General features: G+C 46.1%; 4 protein-coding genes across 4 annotated transcripts; 2 read left to right on the top strand and 2 right to left on the bottom strand.

The window, feature by feature from the left end:
- Positions 1-1,753: 1,753 nt before the first annotated feature.
- Positions 1,754-6,516, top strand: DFL_007168 (uncharacterized protein; the record flags this gene model as incomplete). Its single annotated transcript, XM_067636707.1, has 13 exons — positions 1,754-1,875; positions 1,960-2,021; positions 2,074-2,383; positions 2,448-2,526; positions 2,594-2,848; positions 2,916-3,236; positions 3,298-3,912; positions 3,970-4,614; positions 4,674-4,812; positions 5,283-5,433; positions 5,536-5,922; positions 6,002-6,262; positions 6,324-6,516. The coding sequence occupies 13 exons, from the start codon at positions 1,754-1,756 to the stop codon at positions 6,514-6,516; spliced, it is 3,540 nt and encodes a 1,179-aa protein (XP_067488297.1).
- A 742-nt stretch (positions 6,517-7,258) lies between these two features.
- DFL_007169 (uncharacterized protein) lies at positions 7,259-7,885 on the bottom strand (the record flags this gene model as incomplete). Its single annotated transcript, XM_067636708.1, has 2 exons — positions 7,259-7,707; positions 7,765-7,885. 2 exons carry the CDS (start codon positions 7,883-7,885, stop codon positions 7,259-7,261), a joined length of 570 nt encoding a protein of 189 aa, XP_067488298.1.
- Positions 7,886-9,507: 1,622 nt separating this feature from the next.
- On the bottom strand, positions 9,508-9,878 carry DFL_007170 (uncharacterized protein; the record flags this gene model as incomplete). Its single annotated transcript, XM_067636710.1, has 2 exons — positions 9,508-9,602; positions 9,680-9,878. 2 exons carry the CDS (start codon positions 9,876-9,878, stop codon positions 9,508-9,510), a joined length of 294 nt encoding a protein of 97 aa, XP_067488299.1.
- A 1,023-nt stretch (positions 9,879-10,901) lies between these two features.
- On the top strand, positions 10,902-12,380 carry DFL_007171 (uncharacterized protein; the record flags this gene model as incomplete). Its single annotated transcript, XM_067636711.1, has 5 exons — positions 10,902-11,116; positions 11,194-11,217; positions 11,328-11,691; positions 11,746-12,272; positions 12,338-12,380. 5 exons carry the CDS (start codon positions 10,902-10,904, stop codon positions 12,378-12,380), a joined length of 1,173 nt encoding a protein of 390 aa, XP_067488300.1.
- Between the last annotated feature and the right edge of the window lie 1,115 nt (positions 12,381-13,495).

Consider the following 13,495-nt stretch of genomic DNA (forward strand, 5'->3'; position numbering starts at 1 on the left):
GAATCATCGTCACCGCGGGCCTTGCGGATCAATATACCATATACGGGCCTCTCGGTGCCTTGTTGCGTGTCGACGACTCAAAGCTTTGTGATACCGCAGTTTCGATGTCAATTGGCGTATATCGAAGTACAGCACGAGCCAACGGATGCCATCATGCTATATAATTAAGCCCACGTTCACCGAATTCATCGAGTTTATTGGAGCTCTATTGAGTCCTTATAACGTATTCTGCTCAACAGACCTACCGCATCAGGCAACATCTCGACGGTGGTTCATTGCGTGTTGTATGGATGCGTCGAATTGTAAAGTATACCCTGCAAGATTGTATCATTTCGATTGAATGGTAATTTTCTTCAGATGGAGAGCTCCAAAAGACAGCTGCGGTTTGCATCATTCGGAGACGCAGACGGGAGAATGCCGGATGAAGTTTTCCGTCAGCTGCAGCTTCCTTGCAGGATAGAGGGGGGTAATTAAGAATGCTCGAGCCCTTGCTGCAGAACTGGCAACTGCGAATTGAATTGAAGCAATCGAATCCTGCGACTAATGCAACCGCTAGCCTTATGAGAAACGTGAAGGTACAGATTGTTGGACCATTTGTCAGCAACACAGCTGCGTATCATGATAGTTAATAGCTTCACCATCCCTGTCACGGCCGGAGTACATATAAGGTATTGCGCACAGCACCATGCCAGAGTGCAGCTAGATTTTATGCACGAAGCCTGAGAAGCAAGCTTGGGCAGGAAGCCGGAAGGAATAGATCTCCCAAATCTATCGACATAAACTTCCATGTTCCACGTTCGCTCGCTCGTCCCGTCGCAATTCTCTAACCTAGCTAACCGAGCCCTGCACACTTGGCTTCGAGGTTTTATGAGGTATACAAATCTTCAAGCAGGAAAAAAACCCTGGCTTTTGAGGTTCAAAGGCTAAAAAAGTTGGAGCTTGAGGGAGAAAGCTTAGCAGAAGGCTTAGTAGACAGCAGTCCATGACTGACTAAGAACTGAGGTAAACATTTATCCGGCCAATGCAATCCCGAGATGTTGGATGGGTACCGCAGCCGGTTTTGTAACCAACATAAACGAGTCTCCACTTTCAAAACTGATGTCCAACTCCGGATTAGTGTCTACAAGAGAGAGATGTAATCGTAGAGTTAAGGACTCTTGTTCTGCTTATCCGCAGATGTATATACTGTACAAGTAGACAAGTACTTACTTGGACAAGTATATAAAGAGATGATATGGTCCAACAGCCATGAATGAGGCAGTGTATCTCTTGAAGCTCTCAGGCAAAAATCCTCATCCGTCTAGTTCTTTGAATCCGTTATATTCAAGACTATCCAATTACGCCCAGATCGGTCGTCGGCTCCAACCGTTCCTGTTGGCTGGCGGAGGCTTCTCGGAGTTTACCCCTCTTAGCTCCTTCAGAACGGCTTACATACATTACATCCCTGCGTAAGAATAATGACTATACCTCTTTCTGGGGGGATACGAAAAGCATAACCGTTTCTTTCGACTCGACTTACATATTAATATCTGATTTCCATCTTCTTTCCCGTTCGTTCCTTTTATCGATCCGTAAAAGTTCATTTTTTCAAGTTTTCTTCGCGACCGCACGTACAATACAGACATACGATCTCCGTGGGATAGCTAGCAATCAGCGTAAGACACAGCCCTCGTCAGCACCACCCCGCAATTATTCCAACAAGCTTAGGCGCCCACGTGGGAAAAAACTTGGAAAGAACAGACAGTCGGGCGAGATGACCGCGAATCCGCCAATTTCAGGATCTGGGTCGGGGACTCACCAGTCCTCCGATAACTTCCGAGTCATCCGAAAAAGGAACAGAATACCCGTCTCTTGCGGGCCTTGTAGGCATAGAAAGTAGGTACCCCTCGAGGTATCCTTATCGTATGTGTTGCGGGCCTGGTTGGAGCCGGAGCTGACAAGGTGGATGGTTCGTGACAGACTCAAGTGTAATCGTCAAAGCCCGTGCGAGAATTGTGTAAAGAGGGACGATATTGCTTCTTGTAAGATACAACTGGAATACATCGAAGAGGTTTTAATACTCACCGTGAATAGGCAACTATGCATCCGTCGCAGCCCGAAACAGACGCGCCAACACTGCTGGCGACAAAACCTCGCCGGACGATATGCAAGCCCGGATCGACCGGCTAGAAGGTCTCGTCCTGTCGTTGATGGGTAGTGGCGCCCCGGACGTCAACCGTCGGGGGTCCAAGGACTCAGCCAAAGAAGATGTGGACATCGATGAAGACGCCGGGTCGCAAATGCACACGGAGGAAACCACAAGCGAAGAAGGTACGAATAATGAAGATCAACATGATTTTAATGTCAAATCGGAAGTGGATGACGATGTTGAGGATGTGCGAAGGTACGCGGAGCGAAGGCCATTCTAGAAAACGAACGGAAAATGACTGAGGTGGTGTACACAATAGCCAGCTAGGGTTCATGAAGGTGGAACATGGGAAGTCGATGTATCGGGGGTCGTCCCATTGGGCCCTGGTTCTGAGCGAGGTAAGTAAATCCTTCATATCCCCACCGTGCGGAAAGATATATATGTCTAATTCGATACGCTCTATAGATTGCGGAGGTCAGAAACTACTTCACGGTGGCCGCAAACAGAGAGAAGTTTGAATGCATATCAAAAGAGCAAGAGAGGGAAAAGCTACAGACCGTGAACACATGTTTTCCCTTTTCCGCCTCCAGTTTGTTATCAAGAAATGAAATTCTGCGGTACCTACCTACCCAGTCTGTGGCCGATAAGCTGGTGGAACACTGGTTCGATGCCTTCGATCGCTCATATCACATCCTCCATGGCCCGACATTCCGTAAAGAAGTAAGCATTAGGTAGCATGTCTTTCTCTATTTCGGATATAGTGTTCTAATGTGTATTTTGAACTTAGTATGAGGCCTTCTGGCAGGATCCGCACTCTCCGAAGGTCGACCTCAGCTGGATCGGTCTTCTTATGGCAATCCTAGCTACCACCATAGCCGACCTAATGAACTTGGGACGGATGGCCAATGATCCGGAGTTGATGGGTATGGAATCGGATCAGTACAAGCTGCCTATTGAGCACTGCATCGTCCTAGGTTTGAATGCCGCCAAGCCGGCACTCTACACCATTCAAGCAATGATCATATATTTGGGGTGGGCACGCAACAAGTCGAATCAAGAGCAAATGTGGCTGTATCTCGGGTTAATATTGCGTGTAGCCCAGTCTATGGTATGTTTATTGGGTGTCAGCTGCCAGAATACGCTAGATTCCATGCTGATAAATTTGCCAGGGTCTTCACCGTGACCCGAAGAAATTCGAGGTCGACATGGCTCCATATCACGTCGAGATGCGAAGGCGGCTGTGGAATGTCCTTAGTTGTATGGATCTCCTCGAGTCTATCCGTATCGGTCTTCCTTCCATTGTTAGGGCTGGGGAGTCCGATGCCATGCTTCCATCGAATATCCACGACTACGAATTCGACGAAGACTCGAAGACCCTTCCCCCTTCCCGACCTATGAACGAACATACTCCCATGTCGTATATGATCGCTAAGAGCAAACTCGCCAACGTCTTTGGTCGAGCGGTCCAAATGATTAATCAAATCAAGCCTGCACCACATTATGACGATATCCTGAGACTCGACGCGGAAGCAAGGAAAGTTTACTCTTCCATGCCCGACTTTTTGAAGTTCAGGCCATTGGAAGAGTCGAGGGTGGATCACCCGGCGTTGATTATGCAAAGATATGGACTGAATATCTTGCATCAGAAGTCGCTACTTATTATGCATAGACCCTACTTTACGCTGAGGTTGAAGAATAATGCTCGTTATGCGCCGTCAAGACGTGCGTGTCTCGAGAGCGCGATGACGTTATTGAATCACCAATATACGTCGTGGGACACACAGGTATGATCTACTTGATACTGGGGGATCGGGATAGCTACTAATTACCCCGCGATATAGTATAACAAAAAAGATAAGACGCTTTATCATATCGATCCCATCTCGCCTAGTGATTATCTTCCGGCAGCTGTAATCATTATGATTGAGGTCTGGCAAGCTTCCGCCGACTTGAACCCATCCAGTGGTGGTATCTTTACCATGGGCCGAGGGGATCACGAGCATATGCTCAAGGTTCTAGAGCGTGCATGCCACATCTATAGTAATTTCACGAATAACTTGGAAGTCGCAAAGGCTCATGCTTTGCTTTCTCATTTGATCGAAAAAGTTAAGGCGAAATTCTATGCAAGGAATCGGCCAACAGATACCTCTTCCACACAGTCTCCACCTGACAACCACTCCCCGTTTTCTGGGCAGCCAATGTCTACGACTCCTGAACCATCCTCTGCGAAGGATTCCGAGCATTCAGCCGCTCTGACCTTGGGTATGTTAAGCTCCGGTGGAGTTACGCTGTCAACTTCGGTACCATGTGTATTTTCCGGGTTTACGACGACGGCGGCGCCGGCGCCTATGCAAGATGTTGGGAAAACGGGCTTGACGCCTTTGTATCAACCTGTGTCGCCATCGGGGACGAATCCCGTGCCACTTTCGCTATTCGGACAAGGGATGGGGATTATGGGTATGGATGGATCGAGTAGTTTGGGATGGGTAGGATCTTCACTCTCACATGACGCTGTCTTCGTCGATGCTAACGTCTTATTTAACAGGACGAATGGGATAATTTCATCCAAGGAATAAATTCGGATAATATGAATTGGAATATCCCAATGTCGCCCCCGGCTTCAAACGGAGAGTCCAACTCGGAGGCTTCGCCGCAGTGGGCGTCTATGATTGCACCGGACCCCGGTTCGAACTAAGAATGATCGATTACCTATGAGTTCAAATGCTTATATCCTACTAGTTCATGTCCATTCTTCTGGCTTTTTTTGGATTTTGTTTGGGTGGCTTGGGTTCAATGTTAATGGGATGGGATAGATTCCAAAAGCTCTGGTTTAACCGGCTGTAGTGCAGTTTAACTGTTTATATGATGAATGCCTCAAATCTCCTCTCCTCCTCGCCTCGAAGCGTAAACGATAATACTCTCATCGGTTCTTAAGCTAGAATCGTATATGTACTTAAGTAGTGACACCTAACTCAGGATAATACGGAATATCCGTTTCCCCGAACTGATTGACAGGAATAATTATAGCGTTGCAGGTGTTGCAGAAATTTTCCATGTCTTTCTTTCCTTTTAGTGCGGCGACCTACAAAAGGAATCTTATCACGACCAAAAAAAAGTTTTACCGAAAACCCACTCTCTTTTCCAACGACACAAGAAACCCATCATCCTCCCGACATCCTTGATACCCTCGATTTTCTCTCCTCAAAACCCCAGAGCACCTCGATTCCGGTCCTTTGCTACATCTTCAACCGTTTTGATACTCAATTCCTTCATAGCAAGGTTTTTATACACCTATCATTCAAGATGTGAGTATGCCCGCTACAATACGTGGGGTGGTGATGGCTTCAACAGTCCGCCCGCCGGACCATCCCGAACGGCACCAGCAGACTACTAACATCTCTCATCAGGCTCTCTCTCCGTCGATCGATCTTCCGTAACCTCAAGCCAGGTGCCATCTATGCTGCTCCACCGGTTCTCCAGCAGCAGCGAGCCCGGGCCTTCCAAGCCGTTGCCACACTTGCCGACAATGCCGTGATCGCACCCCGCGCTCCATCCCCACCACTCTCCAGGATTCTCCCGACAGCAGCGACTCAGACCAGAATGTACTCGAGCCTTCCCGAGCAGCCTCCAGAGCACAGGGATTTCCAAGGTAACCCTCTACCGCCGACGAAGAGGATCTATGTTGGAAACATCTCATACGGCATTAGAGGCGAGGATTTGGAGCGAGAGTTCGGCGAGTTCGGAAAGGTTATTAGCGCAAAGGTTGTTTATGATCCCCGTGGACTTTCGAAAGGGTAAGTGCATTGTTTCTTCTAACAGCGAAAATTTTCACAATGCAAAAGAACATTTTTTTCGCTAACCGTTGGGGAATAGATTCGGATATGTCGAGTTCGAGGAACAGGATGCTGCTACCGCTGCCGTCCAGAAGATGCACGGACTTATCGTTGACGGCCGACGCATAAACGTCCAATACGTTCTCCGCCCAGACCGCGAGGGTCCCACCAATGGCGAGTCCAATGCTCCATCCAGAACCCTCTTCATCGGAAACCTTTCCTTCGATATCACCGACAAGGACTTGAACGAGCTCTTCGCTGGTGTTCGCAACTGCACTGACGTCAGAGTTGCTATTGACAGGTGATTTCTCCACATCCTCTATTGTTTTCCTTGGGATTCGTATCTGACATTCCATGTATAGGAGAACCGGCCAACCCCGAGGATTCGCCCATGCCGACTTTGTTGATATTGCCAGCGCTGAGGCCGCCAAGGCCCAGTTGGAGACCAAGTCCATCTACGGCCGCCAGATCAGAATAGATTTCACCAAGACCAGCCCGCAGAGAATGCCACTCGGCGCCACCGGCCGATCTTTCATCAACCCCGACAAGGCTTAAATTCAACATTAAAAAAAGAAAAAGAAAAAACAAATTGTGATCGTTTGAACGCTTTTACGAATTCGAAATACGAGGGTCGTCAGTATGGCGAATGATGGGAAACGTGGAGACCTCTTTTTTATGTGGTTCCGGGAGCGAGGTGCTTAAAATACCTATCTTTTACAACAAATAACCCAAAGCCGAAAAGTCAGTCCTTATGTTTATTCGGGAACAACGGGAGTGGGAAATAAAATCATCTTGAAGAGGCAAATTATAATTTAGACTCTGCTTCTTTCACTCTCCCCGTTTACAATCGGAGTTACAGATTGTTGCAATACTCTTGTACATTTCCCTTTTTCCTTGGTTGTTCACCTTCCTCCTACTCCTCTTCATCTCTCAATCCGCCCTCCCCCCCACTCGCCTTCCACTTCTTGTAATTACATTTCTTTATATCCCCTCCATCTGAACGAAACGGTGGACCCCGTAGGGTTTACACCCAGGGCGCATTGCGTTTTGTTTATATGTACTTGTAAGATAGAGCTGCTTTCTTCATTTTTCCTTCCTTAACTCAAATTCCCTTGTGTACATTTTGTGAGATTTTCTTGGATAAGTGAATACGAATAAGATCAATCTCCACCAAGCCTTTTCATTAGCTCTTCGGATGACTACTTATCAAGTATATATACCAAGGTATATATTCTAAAATGAACTTGCGTATGCATACACGAGGTTCCTAAAGTTCATGTGTATGCCAAAGACTCGTCTACTCCTTCTCACTCACCTCCTCCTTTGCCTTCCTCTTCGACTTAATATCCCACCCATTCAACACCCCAACCCCAATGTTGAGATATGTCGCAAACGAAACCCACGCCAAATAAGGCACCATCGTCCACACCGCAACCTCATCCCCCAATTGCGCATAACTCCACGTCAACGCCCCCAGATTCACACCAAGTCCCAAAATATCAACCAACGCAACCCTCGGCTTTTCAACACCGAAGAATAATGGAGTCCATAGGAAGTTTAGGGCAAGTTGGGTGGTGTAGAGGGTTGCGGTTGTGGGGAAGTGTGGATGGGAATGCGAGGATTTGTAGGCGTGGTGGATGCCGTAGCCCATTAGGCCGTAGAGGAGGGTCCAGACGGGGCCGAAGAGGTAGGAGGGAGGGTGGAGGGGGGGTTGGGTTAGGGAGTGGTAGGTTGTTTTGGTTTTTGCTATGTGGTGAGGGTTAGGTAGGGGGTTTGATATTAATATATTGGGGGGGAGCTTACGGCTTAGCGACCATCCTATCGCGGAGCCTATGGTGACCGGAAGGAGGATTGAAGCTGCCGGGCTGGCAAGAATTTGAGGATGGAGGCCGAGGCCTATTGCGGTGCCCAAAACGGTAGGCATTTCGTGTCGTATCTGGAAATGTATACGCGCAGTCGATCGATTGATGGATATCTACGTCTTATTTTGGGGAACTTGATTGGAGTTTATGGGGGGTTTCTAACGCCGCGGGTGAATTGAAGGTCTTCCCGTTTGTAAAGGTGTATTTCGTCATGACATCTGCAAGGTACGGGATCGGACATGGGATGCGACAAGGGGTAGCTCAACACCAGAGGAAACCAATGGTTACATGCACTGTATATCCGGATATCCGTAGAGGAGAAGCATCTGGTTGGATTCATTTACAATTCGATGGTAAGTGCTATTTGAAAGCTTGATCAAATCTATATAGACCGATCGATACCAGAATCAGAGCTGTAAGGGAGCTTAAAAGAAGAATCTTGGCATCTCGATGGGACATCCAAAATGCAACAAGGTGGGAGAATGTTCAGGGTGTTCTTCCACCTCTCCAGGTTTTCTCTGTCTATTCTCGATGTTTCTTTGCTTTACGTTTCTCTTCAGATATTAAATTTTATAACTTTCGAAAACCGGTATACGAGACCAACTTTCCACAAAAAGTCATCAACTTTACAGTACCCATTGAGAGGTACACTAACTCCCTCCTGGATCCGTAGTGAGTAGTCCTGCATGTCATATGACCGATTTATTCCGCATTTCCCATAACGGTCTTTTTATTTAGTCTCGGGAACCCTCTCTCTATTATCGTGAGTATGACGGCGACGATTTTACGCATATTATATGTTTACCCTTCATTTCTACAGGTGACATTACCAAGGGAAAATGAAAATGGACTTCATGAATAAATTTACAAAGTCAAGGTCGGGTTGTATGTATAAATCCGAATACTGAATTCCTATATTCAAAGTACTGCTTGCGACAAAAGCGAAGAGAATGTTATGGGAACATGTTCGAACACAAAAGAGTATATATAATTATACTGTAAGTGCAGCCCTGGCCTACCAACACCGATTATACATGTACAAAAAGTCACAGCGACATTTACGCTTACGAGAAAACCAAAGAATGACGAGAGGGTCAGAATACGGATATATGGCGAAAAAATATTTCCGATATTAATATTATATATATTGTTCTCCAACGCACAACATCAGAGTAACAGACATGAACTCGACACAATTTATGCTGAAGTCATCGGGTGCCTCCTAGTTCGGTCCATGGACACTTACTATAACCAAAAGGGTCCGTTTTAGACTTGGGCATATAAGTTTAGAAGTGTATGCGGTGATTTGGGTTTCATATGGGATCGAATGAACCGAGAGGGTGAATTCGAGGTTGTACGCATCGTAATACATAAAATTTTTAATATTCGCTACCCCAGATATCACACTGAAGGAATGCATGTTGAGAAATTACATTCCTGACCGTTACCGAATATATGTAAAATTATATACTCTCGGTTATAAAGATAGAAGATTGATCTCAATGTATACATGTAATTTCCAAGCAAACGCCTTTGTATGTTTCTGTGTTATGCATCTACAATAAAACCCAATTGATTTGATACCGCAAGTCCAGTTAACGCCTTCTATGAAACAGATGCATGAAGCACTTATTGAACACCAGAATGCCAAATAGTAGTAAAAGGAGTTATAAAATCATAGATTTCAAGCAGTTGGTGGTGGCGGTGGAACGGCGCATTGAATTCTAAGCTTCTGTTCAAACTGCTTGCTCGACGGACTGTTGGGATTCTTCTTAATGGCTGTAGTTCCAAAGAAAAGAATTAATTCTAATCCGCCCATAAACATATAGTATTAAAGTTGATTATTATTTACTCACCTTCACAGAATATCGGGCACAAGCGGTCGAGACGCTTGTCTTCCTTGATCTCGCCAACGGGCTTGAATTTATATTTCGAGCAGTCCGACTCCAACTGTGGATCCTGGCGGGCTTCAAGTCTTCGAGTTGCAATTGGAGAACCCAAGGAGAGGTTGACTAGGAAGGCCGCAACGAGGAAGGTAAGACTTGAGATCTGCATAGTTGGTAGCTTTGATAAAGGAGTGTGTCTGTCATGCAGAAAATGTAAGCTTGATAGCTAACAAAATATATATAGTTCCACTCTCGAAAATTTGTAATTGATCGTTCATATCCTTTCGAGGGTGTATGGGGAGCTAACATGCCTTGAAGATTTCCTATAAATTAATGAGATCGGTAACGACAGTGGTGCAGGATCTTTTGAATTTGCATGAATGCCTTTCTGAATCCTTACTACTCAGCGCCAGAAAAAATTTTCCAAATATACAGCGGGACCAACTATTCTTTTATATTCGTACTGGGTCTGTATCCCAAAATCGAGTCTACCAAAATCATGCCAAGGAGCTAGACGAATGTAGAAATCCAAGGCGTTGTTGAGAGCCTGCTTGCGACATTTGTATCTTCGACTCGACTGAGTTTCTAACTAACAGCGGAAGCATGGCTCGGACAAACTGATTCATATTTTTGTGAACGATTCGAATAGCTGATTTCGTGTGATGTACGTAATTTAGATGTTTTAGCTTTGCGAAATGGTATGATGGGTGTCGGTTGGGATTAGACCGGAGGACATCTGGGTGTTGACAGTCGTATGTATGATTGAATATGCATACCAGGCATGTCTACCAGCTACTAGTCCCGCGCAGGAATCCAAAATATCTCGGCATCTTTAAGCACCCAAGGATTTCCTATTCTAGGATGTATCTGAACTACCATGATTTTAACTAGGTATCGTTGTGATGGTTCATCTTGTTGCATTTTGGGCAGCTAACACGGTAGCGGGAGTTTGGTCATCCCAGGCCACCAGCGGCTGTAAGCTTTGGTTCCTTTCAGTTGCGATACAAAGTGCATACTGGTTACATGTCCTATTACGAGGCGGCAGCCTACGCACGAGCCCTCTGAGTTGATTGTATTAAATCTCGAAATATATCTATCACGATATCTCTAAATCTAGCTTCCTCAAATTCACGCAACATCAATCCATCTTCTCCTACCCCGCCGGCCCCCGCGCTATAACCAATTCTTAAAGATGTCGGTTTTACTCTTCACCCTTCCACTAGAGTTGGTTGATGAAATCTTTTCGTACCTCTCCGAGCGTGATTTCAGACGGTTCTCTCGGTGCTCTCACGCGTGTCGGAATTTCATCATCCCGCTCGTGTTCAATCGTATCGAATGGAGGACTCCTTCAAAGGCAGCTGCGTTTCGCGATGGAGAAATTGTTGGGCATTTGAGACCTGCGGTTCAGTATGTAATATTTCTTTGCATCAAATATCCTAAATATTTGAATCTTATGAAGCCAAGTGTAATAACTGTTTTCAAAGTCACATATCGATGCATACTCCTGGGTACCTAAATGAGCTGCTTCGGACAATTGATGCTTTTCAAGTTTACATGGATGTCCTCGCCCTCTTTCCAAACATAACAAGCCTCTGGATCAAATTGTCAACGATTGCAGAGATAGAGGCAAACTTAATCCATGCTATTTTCACCAAACTATCAACCAGCCCGCTTTCCACACTCTCAAGAGCCTCAACTTTACATGCGAACTTTTTTCAAGTTTTACCTCGCACGATCTCTCCGGTGCAAAGAATCAAGACTACTTTGCGGCCCTACCGGAGAAATATCACGAGTACCTAGGACCACAGATACGGAAAGAAGATAATGTGGACCCGCCACCAGGCCCGCCGGGGTTGACGGAGTTGATTGTTGTTACCAATCAGTTTTCTCTCACACCAACCCGTAAAGCTGAGCCGGATATGTCATTTCTACACCAGTCGTGTGCAAGGACATTGACTAGACTTCGTATCAAGAGTGACGAGGTGTTTTTTACGGTGGATCCCAAGACCCAAGGCCAGGAGCACAACTTTAACTAGCAGGGGTTGAAGCAGTTACAGCTAGAACTTGGACGTGTTGATTTACTCGTGCTACCGGAGATCAGATGTCGATTTCCTGATATTGAAGATCTAGTGGTACGAACGCACGGGGCTTGGTATTGGCTACCTGATGGAGAAGCAACAGCAACACGCGGGACTACGTTGTGTAATGCCTTCCAAGACATGAAGAACTTGAAGAGAGTAAGGCTTCCATGGCCGACAGATAACTCTGGAGGGTATTTGTTTCACAATGTATCGCCTGAGGAGTTGGAAAAGGCGGTCAATTCCTGGATTCGGGGAGGGGCGGAGAAGTTGGAGAAAGTAGTTTTTGCGATCTATGATCGTTTGGATCCACTGGATAATATGTGGGAATCGTTGGTTGGGTTTAAGATTTTGAAAGATAGAAGGGCGTTAGAGGGAGAGATTTGGTGGAAGGTTGAGCCTGTGATGGGGGAGATGCTGGATATTTATATTCAGGGAGTTGGGCAGCGGCCTATGGATGAGTTATTCAAGGTACCGCCGCAGAAGTAAGTTCCCTCCTATGCTTTTTTTGGATTACAAAGAGGATCAACTGACGATTGATTTGTGACAGTGCTCCGGTCAATTCATATGGGAAACAAAATTGGTTCAGTTAATCTACGGCATCCCGTATGCATGCAACTTTGCCGGAATTGGGAGGATGTATCATCTTTGTATTCTAGACATATATTCCCTCGATAAATTCTGCATTAACATCACATTGCATCATTAGTAAACCTAAAGGAATTAAGGACTTAATCTCGTACTATACTTAAAATATTACTTGTCTTAATATTAGTAGCTGGCCAAGGATACCGGTGCCATTGAGCGGGCGTCTTTTCCCCCCAGAGCATAATCCGATGCTTGTATAATAATGCCTGAAGTTTGGTGCGGACATGTTCATATACTATGTCAGCCCGATATTTTCAGGCTAACGTTGTGTTCATGTGGTGGGGTTCAGGCAACATTGAAAACTTGTAGCCTGGAACGCTTTTTTTTGGAAGACTTGCTGCATGACTCCCAGAACCCCCAGCGGCTCCACGGGAATCGGGTCGGCGAAAACTCGGACGGCATTTGGAAATGAGATACTCTCTTATATAAAGATCGAAGTTCTTACTGGTACTGATTTAGGGATTCGGGGAAGTTCTAAACGTGGCATTTGGGGATAGCTAGTCGAGGATTTCGAGAACTTGTGAATGAGTGTAGTGCGTAAGTATTTGATGCTCACATGCACGCCACTTTATGGGCTACTGCTGCCATCGTAGCGGTAGCTATAGCGCCGATGTGTCGAAGACTTGTCGGAGTCTTAGCTTCTAAGCCCGCACCATTGGATCCTTCGTTTCGAGCTGCACGTCGGGCCAGGAGAGGCTGAAAAGCGAAGGAAACCATGGCTGAATCCACAAATCCCACTGGCTGTACCTCCGACCGACCCACCTGGTAATTCGCCAGACCAGTTTTGGTGCATGAACATGGCCATGGTGGGGAATATCCCGTTTTGTTTCGAACCGGTTGGTAGCCTGCGAGAAACGAGGCTGTATAAAATTATATCGACCATCGAGGCATGTCAGGTACTGTATGTTGTAAAGAAGGTACCGACTACTCACCGATAGGCTGTCAAACTTGACGGATGCCCGAATCCTCAAGCCTAGAGACGGTGATTTGCTTTATATTCCGAGGTCGGCTGTCTGAATTTCTTCTTGAAGGGCTTTCCACTCGAGGTTCTGTTAATATT

This window comes from Arthrobotrys flagrans (assembly GCF_004000055.1).
Source record: "Arthrobotrys flagrans strain CBS H-5679 chromosome Unknown unitig_8, whole genome shotgun sequence".
NCBI lineage: Eukaryota > Fungi > Ascomycota > Orbiliomycetes > Orbiliales > Orbiliaceae > Arthrobotrys > Arthrobotrys flagrans.